This window comes from Haliotis cracherodii, unplaced genomic scaffold (genome assembly GCF_022045235.1).
Source record: "Haliotis cracherodii isolate W230 unplaced genomic scaffold, xgHalCrac1.p SCAF_18, whole genome shotgun sequence".
Lineage (NCBI taxonomy): Eukaryota > Metazoa > Mollusca > Gastropoda > Lepetellida > Haliotidae > Haliotis > Haliotis cracherodii.
This window is the reverse complement of record NW_027266273.1, coordinates 13,267,833-13,281,099: the sequence shown is the minus strand read 5'-3', so window position 1 is coordinate 13,281,099 and position 13,267 is coordinate 13,267,833. Positions and strand designations below refer to the sequence as shown.

Sequence of the window (13,267 nt, the reverse complement as noted above, 5' to 3'; positions counted from 1 at the left end):
AATATTTTATGTACGCTTCGGCTGCTTCACAAAATCTCTTTATGCGTCTATCCATCATGTAAACTTTGATATCGTGTTCGTTATGTTTAAAAGACGAACAAGAAATATTTCAGTGTTCATAAATGTAAACAAACTTGTTCAACATTTAATAAACATTAACAAACTGGGCATGCATCCATAGTTCCAGAAACCCTAAGCCCTCCAGACGGAGGCATCAATAACGACCGCTGGAAACAAAGCCCAGTGTCTCGATCTACAGGCAGCGTGCACGGGATGCTGTGTAGAGGGTTGGGCCGCACAGCGCGACTCTGCTCTGACAGCCTACATCACATATGTATTAATGCTAATATTGCCATACCTTGTCAGGAGGAGGCCGATATATGTCCGTGTTTGGTTCATAAAGCAAAGCTTGACCTCAAGCCAATTACTTCAACTTCTGTTGCATGACTTCGTTAACCCAAGCCTTTTAACATACAAAGGGAGATAACCGCATTGAGGCGGAATGGTTTCAAATAACAGCATGATTAAACATATTCAATTTCAAGAGCGTTTAAAGAGACAAACGATTTATTCAATACAGTTTCGGGTGACACACAACATAGGAAGTTACAGTGTCCGCATCTCTACTGACCCTTATACCAGCAGGATGCAGATAAATTGCTATCCCCATGCATGAGCTGAAACTAAAACAAACACTAAGAGATGTAAATAAACAAATAAACAGAACATGTTATATGTGACGGCTCACTACCAATACATATTTATAACCCGTGAATTCAGATAAGGGGGAAATGGTGTTTATCATGTAATCCAGACATTCGTTTATCCTTATTTCCTAGGTGGTTCTGCTTTTTTCGTTGCCATGCGACATGTTATCGGTTTAATTGACTGTCGGATCTTTACGGCTCCTTCTTGAGTTTAAAGTAAGCGTGGTTATTGATGGAGATGGAGGCGTGAAATGTTGCATGGTCGTCGTTATATATACATCCATGTAGTGAGAACAAGATTCGTGTTTCTGGGCTATTAAATCTGCATCTTTAGTGTTAGTACATGAAGAGCAACTTTACTGTTTTTAAGGTGACAAATATTATAAAACCATTCTACTTAATGATGCTTACAGTCCAACCTCATTGTATGTGATAGTGACATTTATTACATATAAGGTTAGAAGTAACCGAGTTGATAAATTCGTATGTGCACGAATTCAAATATCACTTCTCGCGTGCACCATTGTATTGTTTCCGTCATCCGGACGGCATTGTTGACGTCATTCAAATCTTATTGTGACGTAAGGTCGGAATGACGTCACACTAGAAACGACTTCAAAGGTGAAGATTGTTGACGTTTTCTAGGCGCCAGTGGTGATCACTGCATTTTCTAAAGGGAAGCTAAAAAGGATTCCTATATAATGGGTGATAAAGAAATTATTACACTCACATGTGCGTTATACTGATTTTACGAAACACGTGTAAGATTTCATCTATTACCCTCGCTCTCGCTCGGGATATACAAGAATGCTGACACTCGTTTCCTAAAACCAGTATGACACGCATGCTGGTATAATCATTTCTATGCATTTACCCATAGGGTTAGAGTTACAAGGCTCATATAAATCGTATAAGCACCAGTGCAAATAACATTCAGTGTATTGTTTACGTCATCCCGAAGGCATTGTTGACGTCATTCGAATTCCATTGTCGGAATGACGTCACACTGGCAACAGCGTCAAACATGAAGAATGTTGTCATTCGACAATCGTGTTTTTGTCTGTGTTTGTTTGTTTTTTGTTTACGCCACTCTCGGCAATATTCCAGCTATATGACGGCGACCTGTAAATACTCGAGTCTGGACCAGATAGTCCAGTGATTGACATCATGAGCATCGATCCACGCAATTGGAATCGATGACATGCATCAACCAAGTCAGCGAGCCTGACCACCCTATCCCGTCGTAAGAGGCGACTAACTGGATCGGATGGTCAGACTCGCTGACTTGGTTGATGCATATCATCGTAACCCAATTGCGTAGAACGATGCTCATGATACCAATCACTGGATTGTCTCCCAGACTCGATTATTTACAGACTGCCGTCATATAGCTGGACTATTGCTGAGAGCGGCGTTAAACAACAAACAAACACCATTCAAATCTTTTTCGTTAATCCGGGCATTTGACTGTCCGGATGAGCTCACTGGAAACGGTACCGTCCCGGATAAACGGGGTTTCACTGTTTATGACCTGTCGCTTTCATCTCCCCGAGGCAAGGGAGTTAAGTGACTCTAAAAGTCCAGTTCCCACGTAGAAACTGCATGGACTTTTATAGTCAGTTAAATCCCATGCCTCGGGAAGATGGCATGTTTAGTTTCGTAGCAACATTATGACTGTGAGTGTTTATCGACGATTTCAGAAATGTTCCAGCAATATCACGAAGGGTCAGAAAGAAAGGACTTTACACAATGTACCCTTTTAGGGAATCTATGGCTCGGGTTAATTCGGCGGGAGGAGCGATCGCTTTAACCACTGGACTATCCTTCAAGGCTCATACTCCAGTAGCCGTGACATGTATGCCTACTTATAAAATAGTAATCCCAAGTCTTACTCCTCACTGTACTGTACATATACTGTCAAGCACCCTGAACGAACAGTGCAGAGATGAAAGGAATGAAGGCCTCACCTTCAATCTAGCTGGGTTAGGCTAGGTGCTCCGTGTTGTCCCAGTTTTGTAGAAGTGTCAATAAAATTCACCACAGATGCTATGACGTCATTGTTCGAATCGAATTGGGTTCCGAATAGAGTTTTCTTCATGCTTGGGACAGAGCTAGATCAGAACAATAAAGTGGTGCTGAAGGATTTCAAAGCCACAGTCGTGTATTGTAGACATTGCAATGACTACTTTGTACACTTTTGCGCTATTCTGATGTGGAAGAGCACACCTATTCTCAGCTTCCCGTGTCTCTTAGACTCAATTTCTTCCCCAATTGGGTCGGTGGGGTAGCCTTGTGGTTAGAGCGCTCGCTCGTCATGCCGGAGACCCGGGTTTGATACCCTACATGGGTACAATGTGTGAAGCCCATTTCTGGTGTCCCCCGCTGTGATTTTGATGGAATATTGCGAAAAGCGATGTAAAACAATACTCACTCACTCTTCCCGTAATTGCTTCAAAAGTTCACCATTATACGCGCCATTTATTGTCGGGGCTTTTAGAAGACAGTCCACCATGATGCCACCCTAAACACCCAAGAACACGGAGCCATAACCTTTCCAGCTGATACCTTTGCCTTCTTTAGTGGTGGTGGTGTTAAATGCTTCTACTGTTTTGATTGCTGTATGGAATCAGGCTAGAGGTTTCATCCACAGTCACAAATCGTTGCAAAAAACTTGTTTTGAGCAGCTTCAAAATAGCTAGATTATCACGAGACATGTGCCTGCTGCGTTTTTGATCAGATGTGGTCTGAAGCTTTGGAACCCAACGAGCGGTTATTTTAATTGTTGATTGCCAAATATTTGAAATGGAATGCTCACTCTCCTGGGAAATGCATACTGAACTGACAATACTCCCCTACCATGCTTTATATTACGGTGGCATAGTCATTTAGGGGGCACCATTCCCTACAGTGTTGAACTCATATCTCATATGGATGGTGTTTAGTGCTATTGCTATAAGCCTTTCTTTTCTGCAAGTACTTCATCAATGTTTGTCCATTTTCCAAAGGTCATCGATCACTGCTTATTGTACTGACCTGCACAGCGAAACAATTTGCCGATGTCTTAGTGGATATATATATTACTCTATGATATCATATGTAATCCGCAACAATATATCCCTATTACCCAGTTCCTTCTATGTGTAGATATACATACATACATACATACATACATACATACATACACGGGAGCCTCAATCAATTCTGACAGACACCGTGTATCGACACATGCATGCATATATATGTACATTTTTAACGTGTGTGAATTTGGGAATAAAGAAAACATATAACAATAAAAGTTGAAAATCTCTCTCTTTATTTCCAAATCCATACACGTAAAAAATTACATATTTGGAAATAAAGAAAAAATAATCCAGCAAAAGGTGAAATTCTCTCTCTTCATTTCCCAATCCATACACATTTATAACGTGTATGAATTTGGAAATAAAGAAGAAATAAAACATTAAAAGTTAAACTTCTCTCTTTTTTAAGTCTATTACAGACCATATGCATATATCGATACATGGTGTCTGAATCGATTGAGACTCCTGTGGATAGACTCTGGTTGTCCCGGAATAAGCCGATCTCGCCCGATGGGGGATAAAGGGAGACAATTTGTGACATTCCATATTCAAACAACATATTCAACAGAGAGAAATATTATATGACTGAATGATATAATTTCACACTTCAAGCTGTCAATACTCGACAATATATGTTTAGTAAATTCAATTCAGGAATTTAACTTTTTTATTTAAAGTCATTGCTGAGTTGGTACAGCCTAATCTAATCAGTGAATGGTAAGTTGTGAGTAGTAGTTGTTCGGTAAACTGGATATTCTAGGTTAGACAAGGTCGTTGGCGAAAATGCCGTATACCAACGAGGAATATCTACCTAGTTATCAGGAATTAACTGTTCCTGAAATACAGCTAACATCAGCTGTATTAAGAGCAGGAGCACACCACTTTGGCAAATACTGCGATAATGTTTGCAAGGTTTGTTGGGATTTGCCACATGCGTGACATAATGTCTTTCCTGTTGATGTCCCCTATATTCGTCAGGTTTCTAAATTCGTTATACTCAAGTGTCTTGTGAAATCGGATAAGCCTGTTTCACTATTGCCTCACTTGCATTCTGATTTAAAGTGTGTGAAGTCTTTTCCATTTATATTGCCCTCGGTCCGTACAATAAATACGCACTGCACTTGACATGTTCACACCAGCATCAGTCACACAATTAATTCATATTCTGAAGTGTTGACTTTGCATGTCACTGCCTGAGTGAAACCTTAAATTGTGTTGATTAGGGTGATCTGTTAAACATTTGTTATAATCCCACGGTTTCAAGCTCCGTAATTCGCTCATTCTACATGCTTCACTTTTTTCGAACTTGATTCACTCACTTAATATTAACATTGTTAGAGAAGTGATAACATAACAGGCAATATTACTTTGTTGTCCTATCTGTCATATGTCACTGAATGTGACAGAGAAAAGAATTGCCAAGGAGCTAGTGGAGATGGTAGCTCATTTGACATGGCTGTCAGCCAAAATTGGAAAATTCCTTCACATGAGCGTGAAAAACTCAAATCAGCATGATCAATTGAAATGTCAGATATGATAGATGATTAACTGATTAAATATATCGTCACCTGATAATCTGATTGAACAATGCCTGAACATGTCAACTGCATCAATGTTAATTTCAGAATAAGCACGATTGCACCTTCTTATGATTAGATCCATATGTGCAGACTAATTATGCTAATCACCATATTTAATAAATGTTTCTCATATATTTTTCTACAGTTGTTCTTCACTCTTGATCTGAAGAGGTGACTAAATGGATCAGATGGTCAGGCTTGGTGACCAAGTTTATTGTGTGTCATCGTACCCCGATGGCATGGATCACAATATCAATCACCGGATTGTCTGGTCCAGATTAGGTTATTTACAGGCCCCCCATCATATAGCTGGAATATTGCTAGAGTGCAGCGTAAACAACAAACAAACAAATCTTAGGTTTGGACTAAAATACAAAAAGTAAGATTTTTTACCATGATTGAATATGATTTTGTGTTTTTATTCTTTAGGAGTTTATGCTGTGCCATTCAGAAGAAGGAGATCCCAGAAAATGCCTAAATGAAGGGAAAGAAGTTACAAAATGTGGATTTGATTTTTTCGGCAAGGTGAAGAAGAACTGCTATGAGGAGTTTACCAAGTACTGGCAGTGTATCGACCATTCAGGCCATGATATGAACTTGAAAAAGTAAGTATGGCCAAAAGAGTTCAATGTTAATAGTTGTCAATACAAACCATCAATCCATTGAACATGTTGAATATGTGGAGCTATTTCATTGAAAGTTCTGTTTGATCATGTTGTCGTGAATAAAAAGCTCAAAGAACTGAACATGATTATGATTGATAAAAAAATATCATTTTATGTTGAAAATAGTTCCCATCATGCCAATTGCACATGTAATAATCATTCGTCACCACTCGCCCCTTTCCGTCACCTGCAAGAAGACTCGTCCCCCTATCGATGAATGTTTTGTGCGAAAATACGACAAACCAATCATAATGCGCGTATGATTTCAAGTTCTTTGTCAAATAATCCCTCAGAAATAATTTTTGATTTTACATATGTCTTGCATCTAAAATTATACCCAAGACACAGTTAAATGTGTTCAATCATACTGTATAATTCCGCACGTCACGAAGTGCTTTAAATTGCATCTGTAATATATGGGAAAATATATGTGAACCATTACGCAACGCAAAAATGTCCACGAGAGGGGCACGAGTCGCTATTTGGCTTGTCCCGGAATAACACGAGTTGGTCACGAATAATGTAATAATGTTTATCTAGTCTTTTAAGAAAGAATTTGGTTTTATTTTTGACATTTCATGCTGTGATATATTTATCTGTAAAATCTGTTTTCATACAAATACATTAATGTTCCTGATGTATATATTTCAGTTGCAGACGCACACAGGCCCTATTTGACAACTGTGTTAAAGAAAGTCTGGGACAAGAACGTCCTCCTCTAGGATATTTTGCAAAGGTTCGAACCCACGACACCAACCGACTTAAACCTAAGCCCCACAAACACATCCTGCCAGACAGCCCCCCAGAGATCCCCCCACTGCCTGCTGAGCCCGACCCACGCGCCAGGAATGTACCAGGGATGTTATAGCATCCTTATCTCAGGGTGGTCCTCCTGTACATAGTGCTGCAGTGACTGTCTAGACACGATGGTAGTGTGCTGCCAAGGGAAACCTAAATCTGGATAAAATTATATTTAACTATAGAAGGTTCATGTTACCATGGTTTCCATTTAAATTCTTTGTTTTCTGGGAAGACACTACTGAGCTGGTGGTCTGACTGTGCTGAGGCAAATTTTCAGTGTTATGAATTAGGTAATAAAGAGTGTGAAAGAGAACCTGTCTTTGAGTTGGTCACTGATATGTACTGACTGGGAAGATTTGGGCTTTGTGGACTAACACTTTTTGACCACTTGGACCCTACTCAGACAACAAGAGATTCTGGAGCAGCATAGGTGCCCAGCACCTCATGCTTTCTGTAAGAGTGGACTAATTTGTTTGTTTTGTTTGTTGTTTAAGGCCTCACTCATCAATATTCCAGCTATATGATCGCGGTCTGTAAATAATTGAGTCTGGACCATACAATCCAGTGATTGACATCATGAGCATCTGTCCACACAAATGGGACATGATAACATGCATCAATCAATTCAGCAAGCCTGATCACCCTATCCTGTTAATCGCCTCTTATGGCAAACATAGTCGTCTCTTATGGCAAGCATGAGTTGCTGAAGACCTATTCTAACCCGGATCTTCATGGGTTGACTAATGTGAATCAGATGGCAACATAATTACATTACAATGTGCGACCTGACCAGTTGTGTGGCTTGCTTGGCCCAGGCTCTTTTATTTACAGGCTGCTGTAATATATCATGATTGAAATATTGTTGACCACATCATTTATATAACACAACATTCCCTCACCAATACTGTAATAAATTGACTTAGATTTCTGGCTTAGAATTGGTTCCCAGCGACCTGTGCTGGTTGTAAGAGGCAACTTAATGGATCTGGCGGTCAGAACCGGATGGCTTGGTTGATGGGTCGTTGCTCATAATATCAATCTCTTGAGTTTATGGTTTCTGGTTATTTGTAGGATTTCTTTTCCACCTTCTTCATTTCAAAAGTTGCCTGTGGACAAGAGAGTCCTTCCATCATCATAATTTAGAAACTTGACATGTTAGCTAAATGAGGAAAAATCCCAATTAAGCCAAAGTTGTCCTAATATATTATTGATTAAACTTTATATCCATTTCCATTCTGAATGGCACATTCTTCAATTTTTGAATTCGGACGAGTGAGTGAGTGAGTGAGTTTGGCTTAACGCTGCTTTTAACAGTATTCCAGTTACATCACGGCGTGACAGCTTAACGTGGGAGGAAAGCCTGAAGTGATGCAGGTCTCCGATATTTACCACTTCGGTGAAACCAACCAGGACGGGTATGGTGCTGACAAACCTAGAAACATAATCGGGGGAACAGAGATTCGAACCCACAATCATAGGTTTCTGGCGTGCCCAAGGGACTTAACTCTGCACAGCGTATCGCCGCACCTTAGATGACTGGGCCACCTGCGCCCCCGATTCAGACAAGAATGACACAAAGTATTCATACACAGTGAAAAGTCAGAAAGATTTCTTGGCTTTTAACATGTAAATCAGTCAGATTGCTGCACACACAATCACACATTCGATTTACAATATATTTTACATTTCCGTGCATTTGGATGTTTTACCTTGCTATGACCTTTGACCTCAGACCCCCATTTATTATGGTTATCTAGATTTACTGCTTTTTTAACATCGTCATTTTATTTTTTATGATGGCTCTGTTATCTGCAGCATTTCGGCTACAACATCATGTAAGTTGTCCGAGTTTAAACAGGACTGAGTGAGTCAGGTTGTACCGTTTAGTCTATGGAATATCACCTATATAACCACAGTTGGCTGGGTGTAAACAGGACTGGAGTGAGTGAGGTTGTATTGTTTAAAGTGCATTCTACCATGACATTGATGAATGTTGATTCTGATTGGTTAAAAAGAGGTTTCCTTTTTGCTATGGAATCCCCTTTCAAATATATTAAGCCTTTTCACACACAAAACGTGCGTATGAATACATCGATAGCCTTTATATCGATTCATAAGAAAATGTCTCAACTACTAGTGTATCAGTCCTCAAAGAAAGTCATTGTTTGAGGTAGATTGTAGTATGTGTACACTCTGGAAATCAAGTCAATCATTCAGTGACGTGCCACTCTGATAGCGTGGATCTTTGTGTTGTCAAAAACAGGTTGGCCAGACCCAGGCCTACATTACACAGGTCGCAGATTCTGACAGCCAGGTTTAGTGCCGTGTAAAACAACCTTTATTTACAATTCTCCAAGCACAACTGATATGAGAGTTCGAGAGAAAAATAACACACGCTCAAAACTTCAATAATTTATTTTCTACAACTTTCAACATTCGTATATACAAAATATTAATATTGTACAAGTAATTCGGTATGTACACATAATATATAGTAACTACTGGACAAGGAAACTGTATATACAAAGTTGAAGCACTTGCAGAGACGATGTCTGTGTGTCCAGTGTTATGTTCACAGCATAGATTCACTGGACAGTCATATTCAAAACAAAAAGTTGGACGGATTAAGAAATCTTTGTACAGAGATTTGCTGTGTACAGCTCAATCTACTTCAATCCAAGGTTCACCACTGATGACAGTGAACAGAAACAACAGTAACAGTTCAGATGGCCATGCATCTCATCCTGCAGCTGACCATTTAGTCTAAAGAACACATGAACAATATTGTCAGCATTTGAAATTATGCTTGAAAACAAAGGATTCTTGTCTTAACCATATAACAAGGAATAAATACCTAAGGGGTTCCTTAATACAAATACTAAGGTAGAAAACCTCAAGATTCCAAGGACCTTCCTTAATTTCTAACTGCATGAATAGACATACTTATATTGGCTGCAGAATTAAAACAAATGCATGGGCGGATACAGCTTTTTTGTAAAGGGGGGGCGCACAATTGAGATCTATTTATTGTCTTTGGTGGTAATTTATACAGAAATAAAGATTTTTTTCGAAAAAAAGGGGGGGGTGCGCACCCCCGCAGCCCCCCTCTGTATCTGCCCATGAAATGGGTTCGTAGATCTCCTTAGAGTTTTTTGCCTCTTTAAATCTAGTTTGTGTCAATGGAACATAGTTATTTTATCACATATTTAATTATCAATATTCAGGTTATTACAAAGAAATGTTCCCTTCTTCATTTTGAACACTATTTCATTATGTTAACAATGTGGTTCCGTGCCATCATAAAAAGACAGAACAGCACACTGTATCACAGGAAAATATTTCAACACAGTACTTCTTCAATGAACGTGACCATGAGCATGATAAAAATATTATATAATTGTGAGAGGTTTCTACATCTAGTGCCACTTACATGAATAAAAGAATATTAATAACCATTAAACCCATAAATTAACAATCAGAATATTGTAAAATATGTAACACTACTGAGTAGATGAACAAAACAATGATTTTCACACTGGTAAACAGTCAGTTTATACAGAAAGTTAACCACTTCATAGCATTATGAATGATGATGGCTGTGAGATTCTTGTTGGGCAACTGGCACTGCAGTGTTCACAGACACAAGAGTCTAACTAAATGGTGGTTACCCTTTATAGAACATCACTTACTGCAAGAAAACTACTTGTTCAACACCGCACTCAGCAATATTCCAGCTATATGATTGCAGTCTGTAAATAATCAAGTCTGGACCAGACAATCCAGTGATTGACATCATGACTCATGAGTGAGTGAGTTGGGTTTAACGCCGCTTTTGACAGTATTCCAGTTATATCACGGCGTGTCAGCTTAATGTGGGAGGAAAGCCTGAAGTGATGCAGGTCTCAGATGTTTACCACTTCGGTGAAACCCACGAGCATGGGTATGGTGCTGACAAACCTAGAAACATAATCGTGTCGAACCGGGATTTGAACCCACAATCATAGGTTTCTGGAGTGCCCAAGGGACGCAACTCTGCCCAGCGAATCGCGGCGCCTTAGACGACTGGGCCACCCATGCCCCCTGTCTTGTCATGAAGAAGCTTACATGGCCGTATAAAACAAGTGAGATGAAAAAAAACAAAGGTATTATTTTACAGAGAGGAATATATGTGATCAGGAATTAGGCTCTTGAAAACGGCATTATTTTCTTTGAAACATTAGTCTGTTTACACAAATCATAGTTAGACAGATTTTTTAATAACAGATTTGATGGATATGTCAAACCAAAAACACCCATTCCTATATCCTCCTTCCACTTCGTTGCGGGGGATAATGAATATTTAACTCTTTGGCAGGTCGTCTTCATTGGTCAGTTTAGTAATTTACTAATCTATTCAACAGTGGTGACAGGCAAATGAATTGTTTTTAATCCAATCCATCAATGTTTAAAATGGAGCCAGTTGATGTTGACAAGTGACATGAGCAACCAGAGTTTTGATTATTGTCAACTATGGAGAGATGATCATCATTATCATGGGTAGCAAACAAACACTGGGTGAAGAGAAGAGTCAGTCAAAGTATTACCACACACATCTTAACAAGAACCACTAACATCTAACAAGAAAAATGTACTGGCGTCAATATGACACTGCTACTGAAAATATTAGTGTATGTTTACGATGTGGACTATGTAAATACAAAGCCACAGAGACAGCAGTCGTAGGTGGGTGGAGTTAGGGTTGGGTGAACATCTTCCCGAGGCAAGGGAGTTAACTGACTATAACGGCCACTGGTGGCACTACGATTGAGCCTTTTTACAGTCAGTTAACTCCCTTGCCTCAAGAAGACCATACAGTGGTAAATACACACTCGGCATGTTACACTAAGGCCCACGTGCACAAAGCAATCTTAGTACTGTTTCAACATCAGTCAGTGCCAAAAACCTTTTGGTACATAAGCCTGAATTTGGCCCTGGTCATCAATTTCAGTAGAAAAGAGTTATTTTATGGACTATTGTCAGCTGAGCTTACTAGACCAAACTGAATTTCACAGACTCTGGCCTCGGACTAGTGGCTAAAGTAACACTGCCATAGTAAGTCCATGTTAAAGTATGGGAGTAACGATCATCGAGATCCCTTTGAGCATGTGAAGCCAGGCCAACACAAATCAATGTGATGGTTCTGAAGCCATGATTTCATTATTAGAGCTAAATCTACCTGAAATGAAAAAGGTTATTACATTCAACAAGTCATAGTAGAAGCCACTTATATCTTCAGGGCACACCATGAATCAGCTTGCTCCTCAACTAGGATGGAATATGAGGCTCTTGTACCGCACACCCTGTCTACAGTTTTACCGCCAATCGTTTCATGGCATTTACCACTAACTTTTTTCAAAATCTAGAACCAACAATTGTTACTGTTGATCATTAACTACAAAACCCTTGGCTAATTCCGCCTTGAGTCCAAGACCTTAAACCTATTGTTCACCAATATCCTAATCTTCAGCACAGACATTTTTTGTTTCTGAAAATCCACTTTTCAAAACTTCTGAAAAATTAAATGTTTACTTCTTCATAAACATGTCATAAACGGATCTTGGTCATCATGTCACAGGAACTCGAGATTATATGTGAGGCTCCAAGCAGTATAAACAGAAGGTACTCAGTGGAAGAAGAGAAGACAAAGTATGCAGATAAGCAGATCGACATGAAGTACAAAACACATGGGGGCTGTTATCACAGACTGCATAAATGCTACTGAGTGAGTGAGTGAGTTGGGTTTAATGCCGCTTTTAACAGTATTTCAGTTATATCGCGGCGTGTCAGCTTAATGTGGGAGGAAAGCCTGAAGTGATGCAGGTCTCAGACGTTTACCACTTCTGTGAAACCTACGAGCATGGGTATGGTGCTGACAAACCTAGAAACATAATCGGGGCCAACCGGGATTCGAACCCACAATCATAGGTTTCTGGCGGGACCAAGGGACGCAACTCTGCATAGCAAATCGCTGCGCCTTAAACGACTGGGCCACCCGTGCCCCCTAAATGCTACTGAAGAGAAAGAGGTACGGCTGCACATTCACAACCAGGGCCCTGCTCCACAAAGTCATTGTAGCACTACAACTTTGTAAATCTATGTTTAAAATGGGAGTCATCATAGTGCTACAACTGCTTCCTGGAATGTGACTCTGTATGCAGGGGCAATCTCATTGAAATCAGATCTTAGTTCTCGCTAACGCTAAACAAAGATCTGAGGACATCCCATTAGGGGTCACGTCAGAACGACCTTTCATTCAACCAATCACAGCATTGCTTACCAGATCATAAAAGGGACAGTCGGAAAGTGATTATTAATCATGCAACCTCGAAAACTTTAACATGGGGTATTCCGAACGATAGTTACGGGTTTAACGACTGAATCCATACAGCCTAGAC

At 39.8% G+C, this 13,267-nt stretch overlaps 1 protein-coding gene across 1 annotated transcript; it reads left to right on the top strand.

Moving 5' to 3' along the window:
- The first annotated feature begins 4,541 nt into the window (after positions 1 to 4,541).
- LOC139465284 (NADH dehydrogenase [ubiquinone] 1 alpha subcomplex subunit 8-like) lies at positions 4,542 to 7,164 on the top strand. Its single transcript, XM_071246964.1, has 3 exons — positions 4,542 to 4,699; positions 5,797 to 5,972; positions 6,684 to 7,164. The coding sequence occupies exons 1-3, from the start codon at positions 4,571 to 4,573 to the stop codon at positions 6,898 to 6,900; spliced, it is 522 nt and encodes a 173-aa protein (XP_071103065.1). The 5' UTR covers positions 4,542 to 4,570; the 3' UTR covers positions 6,901 to 7,164.
- Positions 7,165 to 13,267: the final 6,103 nt, after the last annotated feature.